This window comes from Botrytis byssoidea (assembly GCF_014898295.1).
Source record: "Botrytis byssoidea strain MUCL 94 chromosome Unknown BBYS_011, whole genome shotgun sequence".
NCBI lineage: Eukaryota > Fungi > Ascomycota > Leotiomycetes > Helotiales > Sclerotiniaceae > Botrytis > Botrytis byssoidea.
Genome location: NW_024065852.1, coordinates 912,119 through 930,805, shown reverse-complemented (window position 1 = coordinate 930,805; position 18,687 = coordinate 912,119). Strand labels below are relative to the sequence as shown.

General features: G+C 42.8%; 7 protein-coding genes across 7 annotated transcripts; 4 read left to right on the top strand and 3 right to left on the bottom strand.

Moving 5' to 3' along the window:
• Nucleotides 1–1,006: 1,006 nt before the first annotated feature.
• EAE97_006318 (uncharacterized protein) lies at nt 1,007–3,187 on the bottom strand. The gene is made up of 5 exons (XM_038876831.1): nt 2,972–3,187; nt 2,272–2,886; nt 2,092–2,203; nt 1,973–2,025; nt 1,007–1,879 (listed from the first exon to the last, which is right to left on the bottom strand). The coding sequence occupies exons 1-5, from the start codon at nt 3,018–3,020 to the stop codon at nt 1,317–1,319; spliced, it is 1,392 nt and encodes a 463-aa protein (XP_038732538.1). The 5' UTR covers nt 3,021–3,187; the 3' UTR covers nt 1,007–1,316.
• A 61-nt stretch (nt 3,188–3,248) lies between these two features.
• Nucleotides 3,249–5,006, top strand: EAE97_006317 (uncharacterized protein). The gene is made up of 4 exons (XM_038876830.1): nt 3,249–3,687; nt 3,740–4,016; nt 4,070–4,278; nt 4,336–5,006. Exons 1-4 carry the CDS (start codon nt 3,433–3,435, stop codon nt 4,687–4,689), a joined length of 1,095 nt encoding a protein of 364 aa, XP_038732537.1. The 5' UTR covers nt 3,249–3,432; the 3' UTR covers nt 4,690–5,006.
• A 231-nt stretch (nt 5,007–5,237) lies between these two features.
• EAE97_006316 (uncharacterized protein) lies at nt 5,238–6,476 on the top strand (the record flags this gene model as incomplete). The annotated part of the gene is made up of 1 exon (XM_038876829.1): nt 5,238–6,476. One exon carries the CDS (start codon nt 5,238–5,240, stop codon nt 6,474–6,476), a length of 1,239 nt encoding a protein of 412 aa, XP_038732536.1.
• A 374-nt stretch (nt 6,477–6,850) lies between these two features.
• On the bottom strand, nt 6,851–7,948 carry EAE97_006315 (uncharacterized protein; the record flags this gene model as incomplete). Its single annotated transcript, XM_038876828.1, has 1 exon — nt 6,851–7,948. One exon carries the CDS (start codon nt 7,946–7,948, stop codon nt 6,851–6,853), a length of 1,098 nt encoding a protein of 365 aa, XP_038732535.1.
• A 5,011-nt stretch (nt 7,949–12,959) lies between these two features.
• EAE97_006314 (uncharacterized protein) lies at nt 12,960–13,928 on the top strand (the record flags this gene model as incomplete). Its single annotated transcript, XM_038876827.1, has 1 exon — nt 12,960–13,928. One exon carries the CDS (start codon nt 12,960–12,962, stop codon nt 13,926–13,928), a length of 969 nt encoding a protein of 322 aa, XP_038732534.1.
• An 845-nt stretch (nt 13,929–14,773) lies between these two features.
• EAE97_006313 (uncharacterized protein) lies at nt 14,774–16,424 on the top strand (the record flags this gene model as incomplete). The annotated part of the gene is made up of 2 exons (XM_038876826.1): nt 14,774–14,815; nt 14,922–16,424. The coding sequence occupies 2 exons, from the start codon at nt 14,774–14,776 to the stop codon at nt 16,422–16,424; spliced, it is 1,545 nt and encodes a 514-aa protein (XP_038732533.1).
• A 661-nt stretch (nt 16,425–17,085) lies between these two features.
• Nucleotides 17,086–18,244, bottom strand: EAE97_006312 (uncharacterized protein; the record flags this gene model as incomplete). The annotated part of the gene is made up of 2 exons (XM_038876825.1): nt 17,086–17,985; nt 18,096–18,244. 2 exons carry the CDS (start codon nt 18,242–18,244, stop codon nt 17,505–17,507), a joined length of 630 nt encoding a protein of 209 aa, XP_038732532.1. The 3' UTR covers nt 17,086–17,504.
• Nucleotides 18,245–18,687: the final 443 nt, after the last annotated feature.

Sequence of the window (18,687 nt, the reverse complement as noted above, 5' to 3'; positions counted from 1 at the left end):
AAGGGAACTTCACCGCCACCACTAGATATGTATGTTGTATGCAATATGTAAAATTTTGCGGATTGGTCTTGGTATCTGCCAGTAATTCTCGTGATCGGCCGAGGTGAGGTTCGCATTGGGACGGGGTATTAATATATTTGTTACATTACTTATGTACTGCAGCTGTATCGAAGTGGAGTATGTTCTGACTTTCGCCTATGATTGTACATGAGTAACATGACTAAAGCATGGCAAAGAGGAACATTAGTGGAGTATCTTGAATTTCAGAAATAATTTCAACCATTATCCAACTAAAGTCCTGTCTATAATAAGTTGAGACACCACCAACAGGATACGGCTGGCGAGGCAAGGTTAGCCTACCAGTGCTTACTGGGCACTCTCTCCGTTTCATGTTACTTCAGGTGATCTTTGCCTATACGCAAACCATAAGACTTTTGTCATGGTGTATGTGCCACAGACAATGTCAGATTCGTAAGAGATGCGTAAATGAGGGAATGCTCTTCCTTGGCATGATATTCATGACTTTCTCCAGCTAGTCGGAACGCAAAGTCAACCGATTAGAGGTATGTTTCTTGCGCGTGAATGCATCCCAAGAACCAGATATTTGCATCATCCTCAATACCAATTGAGACTTCTCCACTGCGACATGTTCTTTGCACATCATTGCGTACAGTATACCTGAGTACTTTGCTCCGCTCATACCTTTCACTTTTGCAGAACTACATCTGGTCAAAGGACTCTTCCGTCGAAGAAGCAAGAAGATCAAAACGAATATACACTCCAAGGACTTATGAAGTTCTCACCAGTCCACTAATGTAGATGCATCACTGATTGAACGATTCATCAAATGAGTGATCGAATCCTGTTATTGGTTTTCAAATCGGAACTAAAGACTGAACATCGCTTTGGAAAGAGGGAAAGATAACGAATTAATATCGAAACAGATCAGGCAAGGATGAATCAGCAGGAATCGAGATCAACGATGGAGACATAACTCATGTAATCTTGTATGTATTTTTCTTTCCTATTTTTCCTTTAACACTATTTTGAGGTCCCAGTCCGATTAGCTGAGACATAAGAATCTTGAAATTAGAAACACAGGGAGATTCGAGTCGGGGTATCCCAAAAATGTTTTCGACGCCTCTAATGACCCTAGTTGCAAGAGGTAATGTAGCTTCGACGCTGCTAGCAATTTGGAGACAACAGCGAAAAAGAAAAAAATAGAAAATGATTTGAAGATCTTCGTAATGAAGAGACCACAAGGGTCATGGAGTCTCTGAAAAGTGCTCCAGAAACAAGCCTTACATTTGTTAGTATCAGGAAAATTGCACGTAATCTTGCTGTGCGAGAATTCCGGGTTCTGTTTCTCCATCTTCATCGCCAAAAAACTCCTCATCAATGGCATCTGAATCAACGTCATCGCTATCTACCTCGTCTTCTTCATCGCTCGAAATATCACTCGATTGATCACCGGGAGAAGATTCACCAGTAGCTGCATTCCTACGAATAACACTAGCCTTGATGCGGTGGGGAAGTTTGCATCCTTTCGTAGTGCAAGTACCTGTGTTGCTGAAATCCGGGCATTCGTGAACGTGTCGCTCTGTGCAAGTGGTTCCCTTGTCGCAGTATCCATATATTCCGAAAGACCGGCAAACCATTGCTGTCGGTGAAACACGAACGTGGGTGTAACGACAATCCGAGTTTGAACAATTGCCCTTGGCAAAATGCAAGCAATTCGGTGTTCTTTCGGGGGTGAGATCGTGAGACAGGTCGCATGAATCTCCATTAGGACATTCACCTTTGAGAAGAAAAGCTTTACATATTCCAACCTTTGAAGGGTCGTGAATATATCGGCATTTGGGGCCTTTGTTACAAGTACCTAAACATTATGTGGTTAGCTGAAACCCAAATCGCTCCTCCTCCAAGACCCAAAATAAATGAACAATTTGAAATGTGGGAAGAAAGGAGGTACCCGTGTTGGTAAACGATTTGCATGGCTCGTTGATCTTAACGACTCCGTGCTTCCTGCGACCGAGTTAGCGATTTCATACAAGAAGTGCAATTGTGGAATCGCATTTTGTTAAGCCATACCTAGTGGCTTTGATTATCCCTTCACGATACATATTTCCATTCTTGCTTCTATAGAATTTGACACCTCCAATCAAAGTAGTCTTGGGGGTAGTATTTGCGGAAGTAAGATCGCCTAAAATGAGTGAGCATGGAACACAAAACCATACCACCTTGTGGCTTGCTGCAAACGATGAGTCTCACCAGGGGCTTTCACAAGTTTGCTACCGTTCTTTGTGACAATGAATCGGATTCCGTTGACTGTAACTTCATAATTGGTTGTTCCAGTGGGTTGGACCATGGAAGAGCCAGAACTTGCAATCAGGCGTTGCAAATGTCTGCTCAACTTTAACTTCTCCCGTTCATCCCTTTGTTTGAGTTTCTGTTTTCTGGTTTCCTCAATGGCTTTGACGCGAATCTGACTATCTTTCTCAAAATATGACTTGTTAATCAACTGAAGATGACGATCGGTTTTGGTGATGTAGCCGGCAGAGGATGATCGCTCGTTCTCATCTGCAGATGCAGTTACATTTGATGAATCCGACTGTGATGGTGGCACGGAGGTACCACCGTTTAGCACAAGCGTTCGATGCCGCACGATGCCAGCACCGCCTCTTCCGCCCCGGTATCCTCTCGCAGAATATGCGCCCCTATGACTACCTCGACTACCTCTCCAGCTACTGTTTGCATAGGGATGGTATGCATAAGCTCCATGACCTCGAGTATTTGATTGTGAATGATAACCATTTGAAGGCGAGGGAGCATGGGTCTGGTTATTTGGATCGGTTGACTGGTTATTCTTATGTTGATTGATTTGACCTTGATACTGTATAAGCTTATGCCCAAGTCGGAAAAAGAAACAAAGAATGTTTGTCTAAATGATATTGATAATGGGGTACTGTACCAGCTAGACGACTGATTTGTTCTAAGATGGCTTGGTCTTCTGAAGCCATAGTTGAATGTTCCTACCAGTTAGTAAATTAATATTGCTCTGGTATATTATTGAGACCTCGAAAAATAATAAATCACAAGTCTTAAATGTCAGTAAAATTGGCGTTCGTTTGTTCGTGAAATGATTCTTGTAATCAGGAGATACAAGAATACCTGCCGTATAAGATTTGTCATCAAACTACAAACGCCATTACTAGCGTCAATCGGCAGTCTGGCTCAATATCCGACAAGGCTGCGACTTTTCAATATCATTATTGATTGAAAGGCAACTAACAAAGAACTATTGATCTAGTATTTGTTCTTCCTAACAACCACAAACTACTTACCTACCAGAAGGACACACAGAGGGAATCTCAAGTTCCAGAGAAGAACAACATATCGTTTTGGTTTTAATAATCACTACATACATACAAAATGGCAGACGCAGTCATTAAGCCCGATCCAGAGGCAGCGGTCGCATCACCCAGGTTCATGGAGGATGATGATATATATGAGGATGCTGGAGACATGGCGATCAATGAAGACCCTAGTTTTCAAAAGTTATGGTTAGGTCGTGTTCCTAAGTACGTTTGGAATGCGTGGAATGAAATGAGTGAAGATTTGGATGAGGAGATACAGATTGGTACCATTCGCAATTGTCGAGAGAGAATGCCTGACGGCACTATTAAGGTATTGGCACTACAGTTTGCGCTCAGAAATTCAGCTCTAACTTGAGCTATAGGACTCTTATTCCATGTTACTAAATTCCAATCTTGCACAGCATCAGACTGTTCCCAAGGAATATAACCTTGATATTACCAACTCGAATGTCAAGAATACTTTCATTTTCTCGGAGCAAGACCTTCCAGGATTCAAATCGAAATCAAGACAAAAATTTGCTTTGGAGACTGCAAATATGCCAGCAAGACTAACCCGTGGAAAGATTGAGAAGCCGGCAAACAAACAACCATGGGATCCCAATAAGAAATTTCAACCTCAATTTCGAAAGGCAATTCCAAGTATGTTAATAAAACAGTCATAAAATTAGACTTTGCTGACAGAACTCGAATAGAGAGAACAAATCTTTCCGGTAGGGTTGTACATGAATTGAGTTGTATTGCAGTACAAAATGAAGAATCAGACCGTCTTCTAGCCATCAGGACTTTGGAGGCTATGAAACCCAAAGTCGGCACGAAATTTCTCAACGAGGATCTTGATGTGGGCCAAGGCTTTATTCAGCCTGGTACCATCAAGGCTTCAGATGCTTATAGGAGCTTCATTGTAAGATATACGACTCATACCCAAATTTCTTTGCAACATTTGTACTAACCTCATCAGAAAACCAAGAGTTCCACTGCTAGTGGTAAGCCACAACTTACCAAGGCCGCTCGTATGCCAGAAAATGAGCTTCTGGATAAGATCTTCGAATGTTTCCGCGAGTATAATTATTGGTCCATGAAAGCACTTCGTGCCAGACTCCAGCAGCCAGAAGCATACCTTCGCGAAACACTGGAGAAAATCGCTTTCTTGGCAAAGACTGGTCGTTTCGCAACACAATGGTCATTGAAGCCTGAGAACAGACCTGACAACTATGAGGTTGCTGCTGGCGATGCTATTGCACCTGGCGAAGATACAGACCTTGGCGACGATGACGAAGATGATGATGAGGATGTCAAGTTTGAAGACGTCTAATTGTGTGACTGATCTTGCAGTATGTATTCTACGGCGTTTTGAGGGGCAAGGTCGCATAATGACGGTGTCATTCACATGATCAGGTTGACATACGGGAAAGCATAATGGCATGGCGTTACAATTGTCCTTCGTGGATTTAGGTTGGTTAATGGCGGAACTCATTTGTGAGCAGACATTTTAAATTGAGTCGTAAATTATCATAATATTAAAGCGAAATTTACGATTGATTCATATTCCGAGTACATGCCGATTGGAAATGATCTCGGCGGGTATCACTCTGGAAGATCCGATGTGGCACTCAATGACGAACGAACATTGAGTTTCTAAAAAAGTCATCATAAAGTTGTAACAATTTCTACGTAACTGTCTTTATCCACATTTGAACATTCACATAGACGCCCATTTTTTCACCATTCAATTGTAAAAGTATGCTGGTAGAGGCTTAACTTTTTCTTTGATCTGCCAGATTGCAAGCCATTGGCTTTCGCATTCCGTCATTTTGTCTGGCATCCATCTCCACTCTCACATCAAGAAGAATTTCAAAAAAAATGGCAAAATTGATAGGAAGAATTGCCTTCAGAGCAATTACTCCTAGTCCACTCTGTAGATTCAGTAGAGGTGTTGGAATGTCGGCCAGCTTTACTACACCCCTGCGACGATACCAATCTTCGTTACCAATGGCGTCCTTCCCCCTCAAACGTTCCCTCCCCAGACCGTCGCGTAACTACCAAATACCTATACGACTCTTCTCAACAACTCGACGCATCGACTCGTCTCCCAAATTTACATACGGTATCTCAGCATCGTACTGCGCCAAAGAGAACCGCTACGACCCTACCAAAAACCTCACGCCCTTCAATTCGTATAATCCTATCCCCGTACCTCTCAAGCCCGCCAACCGCAGGCCTGCCTCCGGCCAAGATGCGTTTTTCGTGGCACCCATATCTAATACCTCAGATGTTGCTCTCGGAATCGCAGATGGGGTAGGGGGATGGATTGATTCAGGCGTCGATCCTAGCGATTTCTCCCACGGTCTATGCGAGTACATGGCGCATACGGCATCGGTGTCGAATAAAATAGATGAAGTTCCTATTTCTGCGAGAAGGCTGTTGCAAAAGGGATATGATCTAATTTGTGCTTCAGGCAAAGTGCGTGCGGGGGGAAGTACGGCTGTTGTGGGAATTTTCAACTCTGGGGGGAATATGGAAGTTGCAAATTTGGGAGACAGTGGATACATACAATTGAGATCGGGAGCTGTACATTCAGCGTCCGAATTTCAAACGCATGCTTTTAATACACCGTATCAACTAAGCTTGGTTCCAGAGGCGGTGATTAAACAGGCGGCGAAATTTGGGGGACAACAATTGATGGATTTGCCAAGGGATGCGGAAGTCATGAGTAAGGAGTTGAAGCATGGAGATGTGGTTGTGTTTGCTAGTGATGGGGTTTGGGATAACCTAAGTGGAGGGGATGTACTGAGGATCGTGAGCAACAGAATGCAGTACAACGGAGTTTGGGTCAACGGAGCAGGGGGGAAGGGAACTGGAGTAGGGGAAAAGCTTAGAGAGACAATACAAGAGAGCGATAACGGATCAGCAAGTTTGAGTTTGCAGAGTTCTTTGGCCGTAGATATTACTGGAGAAGCTAAGGCGGCAAGTCTTAGTTTGAGGAGGGATGGTCCATTTGCAAGGGAGGTCCAGAGGAGATATCCAGATGAGAAATGGAGCGGTGGGAAGTCAGATGATATTTGTGTTGTTGTAGTGGTGGTCGCAGAGGAGGGGAAATAAGCGCAAGATCAAGATGACAAGAGATGGAAACAAGATTTTCAGAAACAACTTTTGTATGATATGGTGGTGATACTACACGAGGACAATTAGAAGGTTAGGGAGAGGCAGGTATTGTGTATATACCTCTTGCATGGAAACAGGCGGGTGGCCGTCATCCTTAAACGGTCATTTAGATTGTAGAATGCTACGCAGCGTGTAATGATTTATAGAGCGATGGTTTACATACAGATGCCTTACTATCGTTTCCAACCTGAACTTTTTCACATTTTTGGGAGATGGGTAAGAAAATGTGTATAAATTTTATAATATTTGATTTTTTTCTGCAGTGCATTCCTATTCATTGTGCAAAAGGTTTACATATTCCCGTCGGATAATCAGTATGCCATTCCATCATCATCGTCAGCCACGTAGTCTACAAACCCAGCATTTTCACCCTCCCTTCTCAATAGGTATCCGAATCTTTCACTATTGTTTCCTATCCATTCTGGAATATCACTGTTTTCCATCAACACTTCATAGTCCTCGCCCTCCCTATCCCATAAATCCAAACCCTTCCTGACTCTATCTACTATTCTGGCTTCATTCCTATATACCTCCCGGTTCAAAGTCGTATGCGAAAAGCTGGCCATTTTATTCAACGTCTCCGCAATTGTTGAAAAGCAACTCGAACAATGCCAAGACGCGTTGGCCAGATTTCTCTTTTGAAAGTAGTTGAAGAGTCTGAAACCACCTTCTCCGTTTCTCAGATCGGCTGGAAGAATGGTTTTCGTGGGACCGGCATAGATTGTTGCTTGAGGATGAGGCCACTCGGGACCTCTATGCAGAAACTGGAAACCGTAGTAGTAGAAGCGACTGCTAAGTGTGAGCCGCTTGTCAAAATCACAGGCTCGTAGGAGGTCAAGAGTTTCGGGACGTGGGATCTCATCAATGTCCGAAACGAGGAGGACATCTCCAATGTTTGCGGTTTTGTTGCCTTCGAGCCTTGGTATCACTTGTGTGAACATGGCATTGCGTTGATGATCTTCATAGTCCCATGTTCGTCGAGAAGTCAAGGGCCGGTTCTCAAGAAGATGATAGATTATTTTCGGAGAAAATTGAGAAAAACGTGACTGGTTGTCGTGGAATAGAAGAGGTTTGGAATGCCCGGTGAAAGTCATATTAGATTCAACTATAACAAAGTAATCGACATGGTCCGCAAGGGTGTGGAGACGAATATCGAGCCAGTCGAGCTCAGAGCTCAGCATGAATAGATCATAGACCTTTCGAGGCCTTTCAGGTTGGTATTGACGCCAACCTTGCGCCGCACATATATTGTGGCGTGAGTTGACTGTCTTAGAAGAGAACCCAAGTTGTGATATGTCTGAACTGCTGTAAAAGAATAAATTCAAGACTAACAGAATCGCAACACAAGGCAACAAAGGCAACAATTTTCGAAGCAAAGCTCCAGGAGTTCTTCTCATGAGAGCTACCATGATTCCCTAGGTACTGAATGATGCTGATCATTCATTCTCTCAAGTTCAGAGAATTACAAGTGATGTATCAAAGCAATAACTGTCTAATGAATGGTTGAAATGAAGTTGGTAGACGTACAATAGTCACCAACAAAGTGATATGGCGACGCGCCGGAAACGTTTGCGCAGCAAATTTAAGGAACCGAAAATAATAGAGAAAGAAGTCAACGCCTCTAGTGATTGAGGTCTTTGACTGTGCTTACCTCGCATTTATTACAAACTGATGGAAATTAGAAAGAACAATTTGACTCACTGCCTCTTTTCAACAAATGATTGAAAGACAGGGGAAATAGAAAACTTTTAAATACTCGGTTAGAAAGCTACCTTGGATCAGTTAGTGCGAAATTGTTACTAAGCTCATAATAACATTGTTATCATTAGTGGCCCACCAACTACAAATCAGACAATGGATTGTCTGAAAATAACCCGAAAATTTAGGGCTCAATTGTTTTAGACCATGCACCAACTCGTATTCTATATTAAAAATAAAATCAATAAATGGCTTATGAATTCTTTTCTAGGATACTGAATTCCAGCCTGCTTTTTCATTATTGGAGAGGGAGGTTACATTTGGTAATCCATTTTGTGTTTGCCTGGCCTGTCTTTGAAAATACTTCTGTTCAAGACTTCAAGATGACGATGGAGTACGAGGATGAGTAGGTACTTGATCGTTAAAGTGATGATTTCAAGTACTTTCTGAACAGGATATTCAATAGAATGGGGTGACAATCGATATGAATGGTTGGAAGGATTGAATCTGTCTGAAACAATGAGTCCACGCAAGTTATTCAAACACCCAAAGGTTACTTCCAGTATGCTTGTCCGGGGTATAGGCATATTCTATTCCTAGGTTATCATGTGAAGCTGGAGTCAGTACTTCAGCATGATCTAAGATCTGATGCGCGGCGGCTTTATGATGTTTGATCACTATACCTGAGTACAATCTCTCACTGGGTAGTAATCCGTCTACCACTCGGCCCAGCCCATTCGTTGGTATTGTTGTTGTTTTTTGAGACTTCTATTCACCACTCTATGATGAAAATTATTGTTGCAGCTCAGTATTTGCCATCTAGAGTTTTGCAAGCTGTTCTTATAGTCACCTGGATGACTAGAAATATTTGTTCCAACAAAAACTGTTTAGTGGCCTGTACCTTTCGATGGCTAACTTTCTGATCTGCCTTTGGAGGTACTTTACAGATTTTTGGTGGGTGATGTAGATATACAGGATTCAAAGATGCATGTGAAGGTTTCTTGTGTATTTGCTCCATTTTGTTACAGTAATTATGCCTTGTCCAATCCTTCAATACGCAAAATCATTCTGTACCTAACTTACTGCCGTTTCCCTCTCAATCTTTCTTATCTCTTAGTATAGTGCGAGAGGCATGTAAGTTTTCGACGACCTCAACCCACAAGAATATTCAAAGCGCTAGCCGCTGTCTTCATGCTAATGTATCTCTTCGCGGCCGCAGGACTAGCCGTAGTGGAAAATCCGATCAAGAGTAAGTATTCATACACCAAACTCATCTCTTACCTATAGCTTACAAGCGAGCAATTGACCACTAAGCTCCTAGATCTTGGACTAGGCTAAATTTTCTCTATCTTTGCAGGAGCCTGTGCGGCGTGTATGGTGTTAGTGTGGATGGGAGATGCGGTGGGCATTGAAGTGGAGGGTAGAGAATAAGAAGACATTAAGAGATCAGAATACAGAAATAGAGTTAGAAGAGAATCTGGAAACAGTAAGAGAAGAGCATGGGACTGAGTGTGTAGAAATTGGTGTTGCTAGACGAGACACTGTGATGATAGACGATGTCAGGAGCTTTCTGTTTCCATATATTTAGACGGTGTTGAATAGCTTGTCTTCTTGGGGCCATCTGAACTTGATAGTAATGAGAATTTGTTTGCTGGACTTTAACTATATATTTGTCACAATGTTTGCAGAACGGAGGAATTGTTCTTAGATAGCTTAAGCACTGCGACTCGTACAGCGAATTGGCGTCCAAGTATGTATTTTGGTGTTGGTTCATCGAGATAGATGATTTGATAATATTGACGGATGGTAGGAGAAGATATGTGGCTGAGAGTATAGAGATGGACTATGTAAGATGGAAACATTGCAATAAGCAACTGCATACAATCTCAATCGAGCGTGTGATGAACGAACAATGTAGAATGCAAAAAGTATTGATGACTGCCGATTGCCGATTGCCGAGTTAGAAATATAAGATTATATTACTTCCAAAATGGGTGTTTCGGATGAGGCACAGGAGGCGAGGTATTATTGAAGTTTGCTGCTTGTTGGAAAACGACGCTGTGCACCGTACCATGCCGAGGGTATGCAATGTTAATGATCGGGAGTTAGAGACTTGGGATTTCTGAGACAGACCGAAATCTGCCGAACTATAATTTGTACTACGTACGTCGTACAAATGTAGTCACTGATTCTGGTCGTAATATAAATGGGTACTCGTCAAATACGTAAATGCATTCTATGAATCTCTCAACCGAAAAGGATGAGTTTGATTTGGATTCACGGAGATGAGGATGAGCTTCCATAGACTCATAGATTTCCATTCCTGACTTACGATGAAAAAATCACGATGAACAAACACCGCAAATTATGCATGACAGCAAAGGATTAATTAATTCTACTGAACCCCGGATATCTCTAACTTGGGTGCTTACGACAAGCTTGAAAGAGGCGAAGACGTACTATGAATAGCGTAAATCCTGTACTACACCATAAGGTTACACTGAACTTTTGATATGTAGCAGCGATGTGACGATATTGATGATGCTGATGTTTCCGGGAAATTATGATGACTTGAATGATTCTGGGAAAATTGAAGGGTGCATGGCAAGTTACAAAGGAATGGACGTCTATACGACGCAACAGTATTGGGCCGCGGTGTGACCAAGCCTCGATCTGATGGTAAGAGAGTATCTTGACCTGCCTTGTATGGTAATCAACGTCTAAAGTGTTAAGAAAACACGTAGAGCACTTCCCATATCATTTGATGAGCTGTGATACATAGGGAGGCGGGACGGGAAGGATGCGAATATACTATTTGTCGAGCTCAGATGGTGAGGATGTTTGATGTTTTATATATGTGAAGTACTACGCGTTATTGGCAAAAAGGAGGAGGTAGTTAGGTTGGGTGGTTGATAGCATAAACTCGTGGACGTTCTATAAAGCAATTGTCTACTAGGTTGATAGGGTGACATGGATAGATAGATAGAGGGCGCGCACGGTGTTTTGTTTGTGTGGTGGTTGACAAGATCTTCTGGGTCTCATCGATGGATATCAGGTTTCATGCATCTATAGTGGGGGCTCATCTACATGCAAGAAATACATGAGCAAACACAAATGCGACTCGTGTTGTAGATATCAATCTGTTGCCGTTGAGGGATAGGCCTACGTGGAAAAGACCAGATGAAAATATCAAGAGCAAATCCGAAATGTTTGATCTTTGATGTTTCCATCAGATCTTGGTGTTTCAGAAGAACCTGACGTTTTCCTTGGATGTTTGGATATCTGGACCCTTAAGAGTCTGATTGGAGCAAGAAGAACAAGATGGAGGAAGGGATCCTGGACGTATAACTTCTTCGGTAGTTCTCCGTCGTTCATTCCCTACAAGAGAGCAAGCCGATATATTCTTTTGACTGGGAAGGAATTGAGGAATGGAACAGAATCAAAGATCCTGAGTAGACATAGGAATTCATACCGAGTCATATATGTAGATCAAATTATCACAAATCACTCACATGCTCGACGACCACCCTTTTTTATACAGTGAAGTCCCATATTAGCCATAAGATGTACATGGGAATAATACTCTCTTGCAGCATCTTTTTATTGGTGATCATTCGACCCTTAGCCTTGCATATATTTGATTTTCCTTAAGCAATCCGAGCACGATTAAAAGTTTCGCTTAATCACGACCAGAAAATATCTTGGCAGCTTACAAAGTTTAATTGGTCTACTCCTTCAGGAACCATCACAACCTCAAACACTCTTGTCAAGTATCCGATTTTTGACATGAATAAAAGAGTCCTTACTGGCTGCGCCATTCATCTCTCCATCCCCCTGTCGCAACAATGTTTCTCGAATCTTAAGCTAAATCCCACACTTCAGATCAAATCATCCCAGTGGATCCTGGTTTACCTGGGGAGAAGGAATCTTGCTCGCTGTGAGAGCGATCCATTTAGTGTGTTCCATGCCAATCTTCATCATCCACTGAATCCTCCATCGAGTTTCCACACGCACATACATGCCTTTTTTACTCACACCACTGCATTCTACCCCTCTTTGCTCCTATAAATGTCCAGGATGGCCTGGTACATTGACCACCTAGTTCTCGAAGCTTACCCCCCCTGCTATGAAGTCTACAGGGCATTGACTATCTACGGAAACGCCATGAAAGAGCTGGATTGTTTGGGACAAAGAGCTTTAGAGACATCGAAGGAGAATCCTTCATATACGTGCTTTTCTTATAATATCTCTTACCCTCTTTCTTCAGTCGAAGAGCTTTTACGTCGCTTTGTCAATTTCAAGTTTTCAGTATCACCGTCACTCCTTACGCGGTGTATTTTTGTTCTATTTCTGTCATCTTTGTTTTTATATTCTTTATCTCACCTTTGTCAATAGCGTGGCTCATCTGATAATCTCCATCTATTCACCAAAGACCTTGTTGATTAGCGACCCTGCTTTGTACAGTCATTGTCGAGTCACAATAAACGACGGCAGCTATTGTCTTTGTGCTTCAAAATAACACAAAGCAAGAACAATTGCAATATAAACCCAAGGGGTTTCGTTAAAATCCGTGATATCCGTTTGACACAGAAGCATTCCAGAAATCACATTCAGATATTCTACAAACAACTTCAATACTTTCATTTACAATTCCACAAATTTAACCTTTCAAGGTTTTTGGAACTACTACACGAAGTACATTCATTCTTTACAGATACAAATATGCCTTCAACTCAAGTCTTCAGTCGTATCGGCGCTGCGTTGATTCTCGCTGCCGGCAGCGTGAATGCCGCATATACTCTTGCCGATTCATATGACCACTCAAACTTCTTCTCTGAGTTCAGCTTCTTTTCTGGCGCTGATCCAACCAACGGTCTGGTCGCATATCAGAGCGCTTCTGCTGCCAACAAAACTGCACTTGCTGGATATACCAACAACGCTGGTGTCAATTCTGTTTATCTCGGAGTGGATCACACTACCTCACTCTCAGGAACTGCCGGAAGAGCTTCAACTCGTGTTAGCTCCAAAAAAGCATACACACACGGCTTATTCATCGCTGACGTTGCTCATATGCCAGAAGGATGCGGAACTTGGCCTGCTCTATGGAGCTTTGGGCCCTCGTGGCCTGCGAATGGAGAAATCGACGTGATTGAAGGAGTCAATGCCGGAACTACAAATCAAATGACTCTTCATACCTCGCAAGGGTGTGTCATGAGCAATAGTGGATCTGATTCTGGAACAACTCTTGTTGGTTCAGACTGCAATGCGGGAGGCGGAAACACAGGTTGTGGTCAGACAGTCAAAAACACAGCAACTTATGGTCCAGCCTTCAACGCTGCAGGAGGTGGGGTCTATGCTTGGGAATGGACATCATCCTACATTGCCATCTACTTCTTCTCCCGTACAGCTATTCCGGCAAACATTCAATCTGGTAAGCCAGATCCCGCCGCTTGGGGAACGCCGATTGCCAAATTCTCAGGCAGTGGTTGCAACATTGACAGCCACTTCAAATCACACAACATTATCCTCGACACTACATTCTGTGGAGATTGGGCTGGGCAAGTTTGGTCAAGTGGTGGTTGCGCAGCTAGCACTAAAGCTGCCACCTGCAATGCTTATGTTTCTTCTAATCCAACTGCATTCAACAATGCTTACTGGATCATCAATTCGATCAAGGTCTTCTCAAGCTAAGCTGCCAAGGAGGATACCACTCCTATGACATCCGAGTCATAGATGAGTTGATATCTCGAGGATGCTCTTTTTCTAATTCAATATTTTCCTTCTTTTTACTTCTTTACTTTTCAATTCAACACTTTGATACTTGTCCCTTCTACACTTCATACTATGTTTCCATGAATATACCATGTACTTTAGCTCGCATCGATAGATTCTCTGGCGTTTAGCAAGGAAATACCACAATTTCATTTGCACTTTTGGCAGTTTTGGCAATCACATGTATGAGGCCTAAGGGCGTTTTGGCTCAAAAGTACCTATGGGAATGACAAATGATGTACTTTATATACCTATTCAAATTGGAGGGTTCCTTTTTATATACATGCATGCATGTAGAATATATGCATATAACACTATCAACACAATGCTATTTTTTCAGCGACGATTTCCTCTGATGTTCCGTGATGTGTGATTATGAAAACCTAAACGTAGATCGATATTATTACTGGCAAACCAAGAAGAACAAGAACTAGATGAATAGGTAATTTCAAATGTATAATTTTCTCTCTCCATCTTCATAGAGATGCCAAGCTTTTCCGTCCAGAAAGCACAGAGCAGAAATCTACAGGGTAGAATTAGACCTTGATCCAAGCTCTAGGCCTTCAAGCATCAAAAATTTAGCGAAGATCGTCACTAATAAACATCACTGAATTCTTGACCGTAAAGCTTCACTCCAGTATTTATTTTCCCTGTGTGTACGAAGTAAACAACAACCTTTACCTTACCTCACGCCAACCACATTCATTCGGATCATACATCCTCTGCCATTTGCAGCTTTCAGAATTTATCGGGAAACTATCATAATGCATCCTTCTAGACAAGCTTACGTGGAGGAGGCCAAAGAAGTAAGTAATACCCCTCCAACTATAATCGTGCATTCAAACGAACATGAGGCAGATGAACAAATACAGCTTCACAAACAGCAGCTAACCTCCATTCCTCTTCACGCAGGATACAGGTATAGATCTTGCAGATGTACCTCTCGACCGCGACTATGATATGCCATCCGCAACCGCTGGCATTGCTCCCGAACGTGCCAGCGCAATTCTTTCTCAATTCGATCGCAAACGTCGCGCAGCCGCTATAGCGGTCCCCACCGATGATGGACGCGTGCGCGCACGACTTAGAGAAATGGGTGAGCCTATCACATTGTTTGGAGAAGGGCCAGGTGATAGGAGAGATCGATTACGACAGTTGTTGACGATCGAGAGTGAGATGAAGGCGGAAGAAGATGGAGCGGATGAAGATGGTGATGTGGAAATGGGGGAGGCAGGTAAAGATGAGGAAGCTGAAGAGGAATTCTATACTAGAGGCACGAAGGAATTGCTAGATGCGAGGATAGATATTGCGAAGTTTTCATTGCCGAGGGCTAAGAAGAGGATGGAGATCCAGAAGATCGAGAAGGACATTCCATTGAGGACTCATATTAAGTTCAGACATGGCGTGAAGGAGAGACTCAAGGATTTCGAGCTTCAGGGAAGTCAAATGGCGGCCGAGAGACCAGTCAGTATTGTGAGAATTTCGCCAAATGGAGAATTGGTCGCAGCTGGCAATTGGGGAGGTGGAATCAAGCTACTTGGAATACCGGATCTGGAAATTAAAAAGTCACTAAGGGGCCATACAGATAGGGTGGGTGGAATTTCCTGGGCACCAGGTGCCACGATAGAAGGATCAAATGTTTCCCTCGGAAGCGTTAACCTTGCATCAGGAGGAGCAGAAGGAAAAGTCCATTTATGGAATCTGGAGCAAGATACACCTGTTTCAACACTCGCGGGACACAATCAGAGAGTTTGCCGAGTGGAATTTCACCCATCGGGGAAATATGTCGCATCCGCATCCGAGGATACGACATGGAGACTTTGGGACGTCGAAACCACTACGGAACTTTTACTTCAAGAGGGACATTCAAGAGGTGTTTTCTGTCTCAGTTTCAACGGCGATGGATCACTTTTAGCAAGTGCAGGAATGGACAGTATTGGACGTATCTGGGATCTCAGAACAGGCCGTACAGTCATGATCTTAGATGGACATATCAAACCCATCTATGCGCTCGACTGGTCTACCGATGGTCACCGTGTTCTGTCTGGATCTGGCGACGGTTGGGTCAAATGCTGGGATGTGAGGAAAGTTGCAAGTACTGGTGCCGTGGGTGCACATCGTAGTGTGGTTTCTGATTTGAGATGGTTCAAAGGGATGGATGCAGAATCATTGCCCGAGAAAGATGAAAAAGGCGTAGGGAAACCGAGAAAAGCGGGAACATTCTTTGTTTCCAGTGGTTTTGATAAGGACGTCAAAATCTTTTCGGCGGATGACTGGGCCCTGGTACAGAGTTTGAGCGGACATACAGGGAATGTGCATAGTTGTGACGTAGGTGCAGATGGAAAATGGATCGTCAGCGGAGGATATGATAGAACGGTGAAGTTATGGGGAAGAAATAACGGAGAGGGTGTTTAAACGGCTATTTCATCAGGTACGAAGGCGTTGGGAGACAAAAGTACAAGATTCTTTTTACACATTCATCTTGTTAGATTGGCTAAGGATTAGCTTCTTGCATACAAGAACGGCGCATCGGTGGATTGCTTAAAGCTGTAGGAGAAAATAGCATAAGGCGTTTTGAATTGGATACCCGGAATATGCATGTATGTATATGGAGAGAAAATAAACATTAGAAGAGCGTCATGAAAGCTGTGAATTTGAAAATTCTTGATACTTTCCAATATGCTTAAACTTTCCTAGGCACTGACTGCGCTTTCAAGTATATCCAAATATTTCCAAGATTCTGCTCTATAGACATCTCTACTACATACCTAGTTACCTACATCTTCACCAATACGACGAAAAGCGAACAGCATGACGACATACATCATCTGACGTCTTCACAAAGGGTATTTCTCAAATGCCGAATCAGTTCATAGAAGTCAGAAGTTCGATATCTATATTCGCTACAAGAATTACTATTCCGCTATGGATACAATATATCGCTAGATTCTTTCGCTATGATCAATCCATCTAGACGAATTGTATATGATCTCCCTGAACGCTTTTCGAACCATTTTGAATGATGACAATAGTGATAGCTTTTTATAGTAGAATCATACCTCATATCCTTCTCATCCAGATTTTGAATACCTTGTCATATAAACACACCTAGTTATGCGACTATTCAAACCCATACAGTATTCACGAGCCAAAGGTAGTATAACAAAATAGCCAATAAAACATATCGATATTCATAATATATGTATATGGTAACGCGTAAAAAGAAACCCAGATAACCCATATTATATGCAAATCATTATCATTGCAAGATTGCCAACCCTAAGACTCCAGATCAAAATGGGTATCGATCGCATCGCTCATTCCATCGAATCATTCCCATCGAACCGGAGAATCCTACCTCGAGTTTACTCCTCGGTAAATCGAATCCAGAGCTTACCCGCACCGCAAGCTTGCTTAAATTTCCATAATGCGCCCTATTTCCCTCCCGGCAGTGCCAAATCCCAGTAAATGTTTTTTCCGTGAGAACAAAAAATTTCAGCTCCCCTCCATCCTCAAGCACCCTAAACAAAGCACATCTCCCTCAGTTCCCCTCTCCACACAGCATCTGCTACAAACCATCCCCCTATGCTTCATTCCCTTCTCTCCCCAGCCCTCCTTCCCTCCAACTTCTTCTCCCATTTCCGTATTCCCCCATCCTCCAAGACACTCCCTGATACACACCCAACAAGCTCTCTTCCCGCACCCCTCACAATTCGCAAACGCATCCAATTCCTTCTTCACAGTCGGTTTGCGTCGACATATGTGACAAGCTCGTAAATCCATTCCAGATCCACTTTTCTCTTTCTCCTTCGTTTGTTCGATTCTAGACTCGGGCTCTGAGGGTAGATATTCGACTCGAACTCGTTTGTTTAGACTCATTTTTGACCGGGGAATTAAGTGCCTGCGTTCGGATTCATGGTGCATGGCGTGTGGATAGATGTTGTGTGGATGTGGATGGATGTGTGAATGTCTAGGACTATTTCAATGATTAGCTAACTGCTCACGACTCCTCCGTCTCTATTGCGTTTGATCTTCTACAACTCCAAGAACGACCCAAATACCAATCTGCAAATAGGCAGCACATACCTATTAATCTTCATCTGCACCTCCTCATCCCTCGCATCCGCAAAATTCGCAACATCCCTCCTTCTCTTTAATAGATTCATAGCTCCATTTGTACTCATATGAAAATCCATAGATGGGATATCCCAATCTTCTTGTGCTATTGAAGGCATGTAATTTCTCTCCTCAAACCACAAACTGTAGTTCGCTCGAGTCTTTATACAATTCCTCGAAGATTCTCGAATCGCAAATGACAATCGCAAGTCGTTATCAAGAAATATATTCAGGCGGCAAGATCGCTTGCTGTGCAGATAGTAAAGGATAAAGAAAGGCAGAGTGAAAGATAAACAAAGTAAACTTAAAGATGGTAAGAGGGCGTTATAAGCTGAAGATATTGTAGGTAGATCTAGATCAAGAAACGAATGTAGTTTGTGTAATGAAGGGTTGGGATGAGATCCAGTTGATTACAATCACAAGAGAGCTTCATCGGAATTTGATCGATACTCGCCGACCCGAATTGACAGGGATCAGTCCTCATGTATTTTACAATCATGTCACTTAATTATTACGGGTGATGAATGTCTGATACGGCTGTTCATATTTGGCAATTGAAACA